Consider the following 13,162-nt stretch of genomic DNA (forward strand, 5'->3'; position numbering starts at 1 on the left):
TGCTCTCGGTCCCATGACACGCTACTACCGGACAACAACGGAGTAAACCGCTGTATTTGACCGCTGAACCTACTGCTGTCGAACAGGGACCGAAGGCTTGGAAGCACAAAGAAGTGTCGCTGCAAAAATGCAAAACCAGGGAGCCGTGAAAGGGTTTTGAATTAAGATAACTCTCTGCTTCAAACTAGGAAAACCAACGAGCAAAGAAAAAACAGAGAGACTGACTCATGGAGTCATGCGCCTGTCTGTTGTTGGTGTTGAGCCGCGAAAACCGAGCTACGAGTCCGAGTCACGAGTGTGACCTTGGCAGGGCCTGCTCCTGGTCTGGCTGATGCATGTAGTGTTGTCATGTATGATGTAACGGGCAAAAGCACACCCCCTCTCCGTCTCACACACACGCACACACACACACACCTTTGACGCCCATCGCCAGAGGCGATGATAGCGGTGCTACAGCAAAAGCCATAGCAACTTGTGCTGGGATTGCACCATTCAACAGCTTGCAAGGCTGAAGGATTTACCGCCACTATTCAGCCTGGTCTACCATGGTCTACGCCACACAGCTAAATGAAGTGGCTTTTCTGGCCAGTGAATCCCTACTTTTAGGTCTTTTCTATTTTTTTCCCCGCACACATATCACACCACATACCCCGGCATGCACTGGCTGTTGGTAACCACCCAGGAGAATGAAAGGAAAGTCAGGAGCAGTCTGAGAAAGAGAAGAAAGACGTGTGACCATAATCCTCGGAAATTGCTGCACATACCACTGCACCATATGGCCATATATTATGGGACACACACACACACACACACACACACACACACACACACACACACACCTTTTGGACCTTTTGACGCTCATCGCCGGAGGCGATGATAGCGATGCTACAGCAGAAGCCATAGCAGCTTGTGCTGGGATTACACCATTCACACACACACACACACACACACGCATGCATCCTTCCTTCTTCCACTGCCATGACTGGCTATGTGGCCCCATACGGGGCAGACCAGGAGACGTGTTGTCCACCGGGCGGGGAACGCCATACTCAGCGCGCGCGGGCCGCGCGAACAGCGTTACACTTGTGCCTCGCAATATCCTGCGGCCGACGAAAACTGCGCGCACAAGTGCCACAGATGAGGGGCTTCGCCACAGGCCCCATGCGGGACTGGACAATAGCGTCGACAGCATCACGGCAGGTGACCCGCCATCCCTGTCGATCTTGGACGATGTCACCAAGCTGCTCCAGAGGAACGCCAACGTACACACATATACACACGCACACCTGCTAACGCCTGTCATCTGGAAGCCTTTGAAACAGAGAAAACACAAATCTCGCACGCGCACGCATGTGCGCAAGCACACAAACCCAATGACTCACAACGATTCAGGAAGCTCTGAACAGAACGTGCATTGACAGCTCGACAGAGCACGAAGACAAAATAAGCAGAATAGCTGTGGTACATACAAACAAAGAGAAGTGGACAGATGTAATATAATCAGTTGTACCATGATAGCGTGCACCCATGATTATATCTGCCAATAACCATAATGAGAACAACGTTAGTCAATTCAAACTGCCTAAGGAAGAAAAAAAACCCATAGATAATGCTTCATCTTTTCGGGAAAATAAATAAATAAATATCTAATTAAATCTCTCTAGGGAATGCAGCGTAAACGCGCTGAGCGTGCGTGCAAATTTCTACAGGGATTAGCTCTCATGGAGAGCAGTACTAACGCTGCACTGTGTGTGTGAACGGCTAGTACAGCGTGGTGGAAATTACGGAATAGGATCAAGTCTTGAACATTGATGTGCAAGAAGTGTGTTACGAACGGGACCAAGGACACGGATGCTGCAAGAAGAGACTTGGAAAGAAGAAAGAGATGAGCATGCCATTATCAAGGGAAAGAAGGGGCTGCGTATAGGCAACGTGCAACACGTACGAAGCAGCCGCAGGAAACAGGACGCATGCCCTATAGCAGATGGGTGCAAACAAACAAGACTAATCTACATATCTACTGAAACATGACAGAGAAAAGGAGAGAGAGAGAGAGAGAGAGAGAGAGAGAGAGAGAGAGAGAGAGAGAGAAAGAGAGAGAGAGAGAGAGAAAGAGAAAGAGAGGATGGGGCCGACTTGCTGCAGCACATGACAATACGGAAGGAGACATACACAAGACAGGTTAATGAACTTTGAACAGGGAGGGCAGTCTGCAGAACGTCAAAGATTCTCACTTTCACAACGAACTACTTCCAATACAACCATGGAACTACTGGTGGTGGGTGGCTGGTAGAAAGTGTGCACGGCAGCCTGCAACAGCCAAGTGAAAGTGGTAGGTCACGTAACGTTCTGGCAACGTCTCAATCAACTCGACGTAGATGTCGTTCACGAGGCTAGAAAACTGGATCCAAACTGTCAACAATTGGGAGTTACGTATTTGGAGAAGACATTATGATCGTCAAGCTACCCAGTCTTGCACTGAATCTAATCTGCATACACACAACCTGTGCCGCTTGCAGCCTGTCTTTGACCAAAATGGGGTATGAGGAACACATCACCCACCACAAGCGTACCAGCCATATCCGGCGCACACACATAACTATCAACGTAGAGCAAGAGATTCAGCCGCGCCCGGGCAAGGCTTGATAACACGTACTGGTATGGATCCAGAGAGCAGCTGTGCTAGTCAATCTAGCGCGGTAGAGGCTGTCACACGCAACGGAACCTAGACTGGCAGCAGCTTAACACCAGTCGTCAACTTCCGTCGGAAGGCGATCACGAAACATACAAGGACTGGTGGGTGGGTCTACGTCGGTAAACTCATTTGCCATTACAGAGGAAGAATGAGAGAGAGAGAGAGAGAGAGAGAAAGAGAGAGAGAGAGAAAGAAAGAGATATTAAGGATACGGTTCTAGTGACGCTACGTGTGTGCATATGGCGTTCAACCTGGCACATCGTCAGCCAAGCTAGCCAAATGGGAGCGCTCTAACGATGGCGGCGGAGCGGGAAACGACATAGTGTTGTTGTTGTCGGCGGAGAATGGTGAGGAAGGAAGTGCAGTCGAGCTGAGAAACTGGTCATCGCGTAGCACCTTCTGATTGGTTATGACCATGGGAAGTTGTACACTAGCGCCCACGGAGCTGCTCAGCGTCGTCAGCGAGCCGGGTGTTGAGCCAAACACGCTGTCGGGCAGTGTGTCGGTACGCGACGAGCAGGACTGCATGGGTGCTGCTAACGCCCCCGCGCACGTGCTCAGGTTCAGGCTACTGTTGCAATCCAGCAGCTGCATGTCGGACAGGCTGCTGTTGGAGGTCTTGCTCTGCAGCGAGCGTAGAGACGGCCCCGACGGCATGGCCAGTGGTGCACATGATTCGGTCTCCGCTGGCGGCGGCGGTGGTAGATCACCCACAAATGGTGGTGACACCGCATCGACTGGATGAGTTCCACTATTGTGTCCTTGCCGAGTCTGGCATTCGCCAAGCATCTCACTAGTACTATTGGGGTTGGGCGTCAGGATGTCCGTGTACGGCGTTGGATCATTATCCGCCGCCGATAGTTCAGCTGCAAATCCGGGGCCCATCTCTTGTGGTGGTGGTGGCAACGAGATGGCGTCGGGATCCATCAGCGAAGCCGTTTGAGCACTTGTCAGGATGTCCGTGTACGGCGTTGGACAATTATCCGCCGCCGATAGTTCAGTTGCAGATCCGGGGCCCATCTCTTGTGGTGGTGGTGGCAACGAGATGGCGTCGGGATCCATCAGTGGAGCCGTTTGAGCACTGCTCACGCTCCAGCGCAACATTCCGCCGAACATGGGAGAATTGGGAGGCGATGGTAATGAGAAGTCTGTTGTCATGGCTGGTGTGGGCTCCCCCCCTGGCTCCAGGCTAAGCTCAAGTACTGGTTGCTGTTGCTTTTCCTCCGCTTCTTCAATGCGGGCCTTTCTAGTGGTGGCCGGTGGGAGTGTCGGTGGTGCTTCATCAGGATCAGTGGATGGAGTGTCGGCCGAGATGGAGGATCGCGATGAACTGCGTCTGCGCTGTGTGATCTTCACTTTGGAATAGTTTGCAGTCACTCTGGTACTGGTCGGTGCCCCCAAAGAACTCTCCTTTTTCACTTTCGGGTGGCTGTTTCCTAATTTCTGTTCGGCATTCTCCAAGTCTTGGAGGGTCGAGTAGCCGGCTAGAGGTACAGGCTCAATGGTGGAGGAGATGACAGGTTGTGACGACGGCATTGGCATAAGGTCATCTTCCTCGATGGTGACCGCTCCCTTGAGCGGAGGCGCATGGGACTGTTGAGGCGTGGCGGTTGGCTCAGTCTCCGGTGCTGCTGAGCTCTGGCTGGGTGATTGTTGAGCGTGCAGAGAGCTGCTGCCAACCGGACGTGAAGCAGCAGATGCCTGCACGCTGCTGTTGCTTGCCCGCCTGGGCGCACAGGTGCCTACGGTGTTGGAAGTGACCTGGCCAGAGCTGCTGCTGACTGAGTTGCAAGCTGGCTGACTCGAGGCAGAGCCAAGCCTAGCGAAGGCACCGGCAAGGCTCGAGACGGAGCTAGCTGCGGGTGCCGTCTGAAGCGATGTGGAGCTTGTGGATTGCCCGGTGCGGGATTTTGTTGGAGATTGATCGCGGCGGGCCTTGTCACCTGTACTATCAGCTGTACCGGGCTCAACAACTGGGGCCTCAGCTAGATCAACACTGGCATGGCGTACGGCTTTCTTGAAGAGAGCATTCTTGGTCAGTTCGTTCACTTCAGTGCTGGCGTCTTTCTCGGACTTCTCGTCTTTCTCAGCCTTCTCTAATGCAGCCGCCTGAGCCTGCTGCTTACGTTTGTTGGCCATGCGTTGCCGAACCTCGGCCAGCGGACTGACAGCGCCCGCGGTGTGCGTGCGCGAGCGGTTAGAAGCAAAGCTGGCCGTGCGAGCCCGTCTGGCGCTGTCGTCGAGAGTGCTGCTGCCGTTGTCGGTGTCAACCGAGTCGATGGTGACTTCTACGCTGCGCAGTTTGATCGTCTCGAGGCCGGTGATGCCGACGCTGACAGCACCAGCCGGGCGCCGTATCTGGCCACCGGCCGAGGTGGAGGACACCGTCTTGCCTACCTCCTTGTGCGCCTTTGTCGCCTTCTTGCCTTTCTTGCCCGTCTCTCCTGCAGCAGCTGCGTCCGCTGGGCTCTCCTCCGCCTCTTGGACTTTCATCTGCTGCTTGAGGAAGACTTTGTTGTTCAGTAGCTCGTTGCCGGCATTCACTGGCTCTGAGCTATGTTTGCCTTGCACAGTTTTGCTTCGACGCAGGAAACCTTTCTTGTCCGGTTTGCTATTGTCCTTGGAGTTTTCCTTGCTCAGCTTCTCTTTCTCCTTTTCCCCGGCGCTCCTCTTGCCGAATATCGCCCGACGCTTTCCTTTCTTGCCGGGCGTGGACGGCTCACTGCTGTCGGATTTCATTTCACTGATGCTTCCGAGACTGGCAGTGGCGGCCAGGGGCGGTCGGTTATTTGCCGCAGGTTCTTGCTCGTGCTCCGACTGGGCTTTGCTGGCTGCCGCTTCACCCCAGAGAACAGCCGGCGAAGGGATGGAGTGGTCGCTGGACTTTTCCGACGCGCTCTTGGCAAGCTTGGACTTGAAAGGGTTTTTGGCGGCACTTTTGGACGGCGTTGTTTGCGTGCTGCTAGCGTTACTATCAAGCTGAGTGTCATTAGAAGTCGTGGCCGATAGCAAAGAAGAATTCGACTGTCTTGTATCTACTGTTGTTGCCTTTGCCACTGATGTATTACTTGCAGAAGCCGACACATCTGCTTTTTCTGCTGCGGCCGCTGTTTCGGAGTGTTGCGGCTCAGTAGACTCCGTACTAGTACTGGCGGCTGCCGTTTCAATTGCTGCTGCTGCTGCTGCTGCACTGTTCTCGATGATGCCACCGGCGGATTCAGGCACTGGCGCCTCTGCTGTAGCTGCTACTGATGCTGTGGAAGCTACTCCTGTCATTGTTCCGTCTGACATGGGAGTGCCCTCCTTTGCACCGTTCAGCTGCGTTTCTGATCCTTGATTGCTGGCCATTCTTGCAGAGGCCTGGGAATCTTTCTTCTCGGCCCGTGCTGGGGCCGCATGCGACTCCGTGACTGTCGTTTGTGCGCGACGGAATGTTTTTCGAAGCTTGCGAAACTGGTCGGATCCGGAGTAAGTCCTACCGCGAGGACCACTGTTTCCGGAGGGTGCCTGCGAGGCTTCATCTTCGGCTCTGCTTCTGGCTACAGCCGCTTTGTCGATTGTTGTCCGACCCCGCTTCAGCGACTTTCTCAGCCTATTCATGCTGTCCGACGTTAGCGCAGAAACCGGCGAAAGTTTGGCGTCCTGCAAGGGAAATCGGAACACGCAAGAAGTAGACACACAGATGAGCACGAGCTCACATATTAAACCTGTTCGAGCCACCATTCCGTTGCAGCTACCGCAGTGTTTGTACGACTGCACCTGTGTGGCAGGAATTGTGTGGGATATGCGCCAATGGTCACCCAGGTTTAAGAGACCACGGGTCTCAGTGCCAATGACGAGATATCTTGTCAAGAAACAATCACCCTGAGTGAACAATGACAATAATTATAACTCGTCATGCATACAGAATACACACAGTACATAGAAACGGGTATAGACCCTGTAAAAACCGCCACACTTTCAGCCTCTCATTTCAAAAATCAAAAGCTAAGTTTATGCACCAAAAACTTAGAGATCGTGTCAGTACTCTAAGGGCCCTTACTCACTACGTAGAAAACCGCTTTTTTGTTGCGTTCCTGTAAAAGTTGCCATGTCGACTGACGTCATATGGCGCGAAATCTAAAAAGTTGCGTAAACGTTTTACTCCGATCTCGGACGGGTGTAGAAGGCTGCTTTATAGCTTTATAGCTTTTTAGCTTTTACGCCTTCCCGTGCTTTCGGACTTCAACTTCTTGTTGGTGTTTTTGCTGTTTGGTGCTGTGTGGATTTCCGTGTTTCAATTTCAGCTGTCCATTGGACTTTTCGCCTGCTTCTGAAATTCTCATACTTGAACTCGTGTTGTTCAAGCCGTAGTAGACTCGATCTTGATTTGGCTCAGCAAGGAAACAAGATCGAGTCTACTACGGCTTGAACAAGCCGCAACAGCATGCTGAACATCGTTGTGACCATGAAATTTGAGCAACTGTGATCATTCATCTTGAAAATATCAAGAACAGGACCGCCATCAGACGACTTCACTAGCTTCTGCAGGTCCTGCAACATCATGGCGGCAACAGTTTTACGTCGCCGCTTTCTCCTTGCCGGAGTCAACCTGAGGTCCATGGGTATGGTTCGAACACGAAAGACGCAGAACGAAATCGAAGAAGAACACACAGCACTCGTTCTGAGAGCAGAACTTTTCATCCGAACTGCACTACATTTTCTTGTTGAATTTCCCGGCACCACAAGGCTGCCATGGCAATGAATACGTAAAAAGCAGATCACCTGTCAGTGTGCAACTGCACTTGATCAGGCTGGCGCATACGCAACGTATGCTCAAGTTAGTTGCGTTTTACATGTACGTAGTGTGTAAGGGCCCTAACGAATCGTGCAAAACGGATGTGCTAGTACCAGAGACGGCACACCATGAGCAAAGCGACATAGTTACATCACTGTCGGTGCTCAGTTCCTTCATACAGCTGTTTCAAATATCAAACTCTCGTCAGTGCAGGTTGATGTTGTAGAAGCTGTGCGAAGGAACTCAGTACCAACAGAAGTGTTGCTTTGCGGATTGTGTACTGTGGCAACGTGTCGGGGTCGGTCGGAGAGCGCAGTTGTGGTGCGGCGGTTGATGAGAAAAAATCCACAATTTCTGCTAGATTCGTTAGAGTACGGTCGCAGTTTCAAAAATTTGGGTGCAACTCCGGTTCCGCAAGAAAGCTGGTTTCAAACCACAAAAAATGGAATTTTGATGTTCAGCAGTGCACAGATCTTGCTGCATGATGCACATCTGGCCCCTAGAAAAGACACCGTAAATGCATACTCTTACTTTTGGACTCTTGGTACAACTCGCACAAATACACATGTCCCAGGTACAACTGTGACCAAAAGTAGAGACTGATTCTATTTACATTTTTTAGTTCAGTTGACTGGAGGCCGGTCAAGGCCTGTATGGGACTGTCCGCTTGGAAAAACGCGATTCCGCGGCCGCGGCAAATTTCGCAGAAGTTGCCATCATCCGCGGAAATCACGGAATCCACACTTTTGCCCGCGGAATCTGAATTTTTTTGGGTAAATTACTAAAATTACTACTCAGAAAGCAGCAGAAAAACTACTTTGCCATCTGTTTGAGCACATTTCTCTTGCCAGTACAGGTCTCTCCAAGATTCTTCACTCTTATTCAGTTTGTGACTGCAAAGGATAGAAAAGTGCTCCTTTATGCGAATAGTTGTCATATCCTCTACGAGGAGGGTGAAAAACTTGCAGAAAGTGCAGCAGATTTTTGATTTTACCGCAGAAAATGCCGCAGAAAACCCCCCTTTTCCCCGCGGAATTTGCCGCGGAATTTTGAATTCTTTGCCGCGTTTTTCCAAAGGGACAGATGGGACAACTCAGGCCAAACACCAAAAATGGAAGGCAGGCTGAAGGGTACATCCCGTATATGGGGCAATTGGGAGAAATTGGGAGGCTTCGGGTGGGTAAAACATTGCAAGCGCCTACAATGGCCATATGGGGACACCCCGGGCCAAAGTCCCATAATGGAAGGCAGTTGAAGGGCACCGCCCATTTGTGGAACTGCCAGTCAAATAGTCAAGCTATTAGCCGGTCTGTCAGTCAGCTAGGCCTGGCAGTTTTCAGTGGCAAACTACTTCAATGCTATAAGTACTACTCTGACCACAGGTTCCTACAAAAACCCGTACCCCCAGTCTAGTCTGCCACCTTTGTACAATTCCTTTCGATTTTGGTCTCAGCTGCAGCGCTTCGACTCCGACGTGACAAAACCAATGAGAATCAGTGTCCCCGCGTCAAGCTCCTGAGCAAAAAAGCACGGTCGATTCTTGTTTTTCCATAGCGGCGCCAAACCTCAAATTCTCTGCCGTGGCATTATCAATCAGTTGGTGGTCAGCTAATGGCCAGTGTCGCTAGCTAGCTGTCAGCAAGTGCTCAGCCAGTAAGCCAGTCCAGCACCAGTCTGCTTGTCAGGCTCCAATCAGTCACAACGGTATAAGCCCATCGCGCAGTGGCGTAATTTGTACCGCCGACACCCCACACAACCACCTGGGCACGGTTTTGTGGGAACAGTGCTGATCCCGACATACTCACACACCCCATATTTGGCTCTGCACAATCGGCTTATTGACTGTACCAATCTTTGCCCAAGCCATGTATCCCGTAAAAAGCACACTGATTTGAGCTCTAAAATTTGAAAAAACTTATGCGGAGCCACCTTCTAGCGCAAGAGAAATAAATATGTACTTCAAATGGCTGCTCGTACTATCCTAAAACACCTTGCGATGCCTCCAGCCCCTAGTGTGTATGCACAAGACACCCACCCACACACGCGTGCATACACAAATACACATTTGCATGCTTACACACATACACACACGCAAGCATGCATACCCCGCATCACTGCCTGGAGTTCTCCGGCTAAACTACCACTGCAACAGCACATCTACCTGTACACTGCAGCCCTTCACATGGAACTGCAAGCAGTCAAAAGTTCTCCAGCTTCTGGTGCACGTGCAATGGACCCGATAAATATTTAGGGCTGAAATGATCGTGTATTTTCACCTATCGATTACTCTTTAGCTTAACGATCGAGTAATCGATTATAATTGTTAGCAAATAGTGTCTGAATTTTGTGAAAAAATACTCTGTTTCCAAAAACTAAGCCTTCATAATACCAACAATCTGCATTAGTGACAGGGTAGCTCCAAAACATGGCAGTTGTGAAGTCAATTTAACCTCAGAATATACACAATGCCCCAGGCAACTGCAGACTCACAGTGGAAACTGATTCAGTCGTCACAAAACGAGGGTTTTCGGTACTATTTGGACTCAAAATCCCCAACGAGTAATCTATAACGTAACGATTACTTGATTGATAAGGAAATATCGATCGCTTACCGAGTACAGTCTGTATCGGCTATAGCGTACCCTTTTGATTTCCGTGGTTTTATTACTATAACCGATGCATCACTATATGCGATACGACAGATTTTTTTTCTTTTTTCCGATCGAAACATGAAAGGCAAGGAAATACTTCCAGCATGGCGTTTTGACAAATGAGCATGCTGCATAGTTGACAGACAGTGCTCGCATTTCCATACAAAACATTCTGTTATGTACATGTATCACTATAAAAATAAGCAACGTGAAGAAAGTAGGCCTTTGATATTAGAGAGGTTCCGGGGTACGATTTTCCGTGCCAAAATCCGTATGGGCGCTACGGATTTTTTCCAGGCGTGCTCCATACGATTTTTTCGGCACGGAGAATCCGTGTGGACTGGCTTTCATAGGAACCATATTTCGTATGGAGATTTTGCGTCATCGGGTGCAGAAAGATTTTTCGCGTATACATTTGGTACGAGAAACATCGATTTTCCGCGGGAAGTTTTGATTTCGGTACAAATTTTCAAAATAAAAAGGCATAGTGCGGGAATGTGACGTGTTTGCGATCGTAACCTAGGCAATGACGGCAAACACATAAGTTCCGTACTCCGGAACATTTCACTGCTCGAAAACGACGTATAAAAAATCCGTAGCGCCTCTACGGATTTTGGCACGAAAAATCGTACTCCGGAACCTCCCTATTATTGCTACATGTATTTTATTTTATCACTAGAGCCGATAATAATATAGTACGTTATGCATGTTTTGATTCTTTGTTGCCATCATAATATCCGATATAATATCATTACATCCGATAATGTTGGTTATAGTGATATTTTTACTGGATAAAATACGTTTTGCTTTTGATATTTCGTACCAATATCACTGTAGCCGATCTATTCTTATATCCGGTCACTCTATAGCCGATACAGACTGTAATTGGTGTAATCGTTTCAGCCCAGTGTCTGCTCCAGCGCCGGGTGAGCCGGGTAATCCACCCGGTTGGGCGGCGCTTGGACCCGGTTGAAAAATATAGTACCGGGTCACCTGTGACCCGGTTGGTACTTTACACTTTCGAACTTTGAAAGAACTGACTACATGGCTTGTATGCAGGGAGTCGTCAAATATTTGATGACTCCCTGCTTGTATGTGTCAGACACTTCTTCTTTTTTCGTAATTTTCTAATTCTTGTCCTCTCTTTTCTAAATGCGGCTCATCCATTCGCCTTTATATCATTGGGCCTAGTTCCCGTTTATTGTCCGAATTAAAATAAACCAACCAACCAGTTAAAGCATGTGACTCGGCTGGTGAGACAGCGCCAGGTACATGTGTACCCGGCTCCGACCCGGTTGAAATGGTTGCGCCAGGTACACGTGTACCCGGCTGTCCTACAATCCTAGAGCAGACACTGAACAGGTACTTCGTGTCCATCCGAAAAGCTTGTTGGCGGCTCGTACTTTACACTTTCGAACTTTGAAAGGACTGACTACATGGCTTGTACGCAGGGAGTCGTCAAATATTTGACGACTCCCTGCTTGTATGTGTCAGATACTTCTTCTTTTTTCGTAATTTTCTAATTCCTGTCCTCTCTTTTCTAAATGCGGCTTATCCATTCGCCTTTATATCATTGGGCCTAGTTCCCGTTTATTGTCCGAATTAAAATAAACCAACCAAGAGCATGTGACTCGGCTGGTGAGACAGCGCCAGGTACATGTGTACCCGGCTCCGACCCGGTTGAAATGGTTGCGCCAGGTACACGTGTACCCGGCTGTCCTACAATCCTAGAGCAGACACTGCAGCCCTAGATAAAATCCAACGTAATGTAGCCCAGTTGTCATATCACTAGTCTCTTTGGATTTCAATGATCCCAACGTTGGATCAAAAGAGGTACACATACTGTACATGCACTGATCATGTAAGTAGACCGCTACGAAATCCACGACCAGCACTTGTGCCATGTTTGTTTGCCCATTTCGACACTGCACTGTGGTGTAAAAATAATCTGCAAGTGAAACCTGTAAGGCAAGCATCCCGAACACAGTGGCAAATCACATGCAGTCCTCAGGAGATAATCACAGTCCACTTATAACTCTAGTACCCCACTGGATTTGTTTGTCTCGAGCTGAGATGACAGCCGCAAAGCGAAACACATCGTGGCGCTGTGGAAGAATTTTGAAAATATCACCAAACGACTACAGGTGGTGGGTGATAATTCTGGTCCTGCCTGGAGCTACCGCCAGATAGTTCCAGGACTGTTTAGTTGCCTACCAAACCCATCCCAATGCCAAGGCAGAATGAGGTTCGGCCACTTTGGTGGTGTTTGAAACGAGCAGGAAGCAGTCGAATTTCAAGTACATGTATGACGTTCTGTTCACTAATTCTAACCGTCACAAAATACCCACATCAACAAGTGAACAAATTGCAAAGAGGATCGAGCACGAGCTGTCGGGCGGGCCACAGGTAAAAACGAAGTGATACATGACATACACCAGCTTGTTACCCACCTCGAGTTCGCCACTCTGGCCTTCGCTGAAGGCTATCTGCAGCTCTCAACTGACTCTCCCCAGGATTCCAAATTCAGCAAAGTTCTACGGGAAATGTAGCCTCCCGAGGCTAGCTCTACTTGAAAGACACTCACTGTCTAAACCATAGATGGCGAATGCATATAAGTGCCTGCTTGCTCCAGCTCTCAGATTACTGATAAGAAGAAACGTCGACCAACACTCAACAATCGTCAACAAAATTCGGAACAAAAGTGTGAGGAACATCAAGTAAGTTCGGTTGACACCTGCTTCAACTCAAGTGCTTGTTGTTTCCTGACCATCTGACGCAAAGCCCAAGACCTTTCAGTCAGTGACAGAAACGACAACAAGATTTGAACAGATTTGTGTAGTAAACTGCAGAGAGTCTGTTGTTTCGCACAGGATGTTTGGAGTTTCCTGGCCAAGTCCCTGCGCAAACACCATAGTGCTCCGGTTTCCCCTTTGTTTGCTTGGACGGTACGAAGTTTCCGAGGATTTCGCACGAATTTTGCGCAAATATCCGCTGGAGAAACAGAAACTCTACTCCTCTGGCTTCGTGCAACAGAAGTAA

General features: G+C 49.5%; 1 protein-coding gene across 1 annotated transcript; it reads right to left on the reverse strand.

The window, feature by feature from the left end:
- Positions 1-1,387: 1,387 nt before the first annotated feature.
- Positions 1,388-12,855, reverse strand: LOC135825854 (uncharacterized). Its single transcript, XM_065338485.1, has 2 exons — positions 12,574-12,855; positions 1,388-6,337 (listed from the first exon to the last, which is right to left on the reverse strand). Exon 2 carries the CDS (start codon positions 6,293-6,295, stop codon positions 2,942-2,944), a length of 3,354 nt encoding a protein of 1,117 aa, XP_065194557.1. The 5' UTR covers positions 6,296-6,337; positions 12,574-12,855; the 3' UTR covers positions 1,388-2,941.
- Between the last annotated feature and the right edge of the window lie 307 nt (positions 12,856-13,162).

The sequence above is a fragment of the Sycon ciliatum genome, chromosome 10 (genome assembly GCF_964019385.1).
Source record: "Sycon ciliatum chromosome 10, ocSycCili1.1, whole genome shotgun sequence".
Taxonomy (NCBI): Eukaryota; Metazoa; Porifera; class Calcarea; order Leucosolenida; family Sycettidae; genus Sycon; species Sycon ciliatum.

Coding starts and splice junctions, on each gene's coding strand:
- LOC135825854 (XM_065338485.1), bottom strand. CDS start 6,295: ATGAATAGGCTGAGAAAGTCGCTGAAGCGGGGTCGGACAACAATCGAC.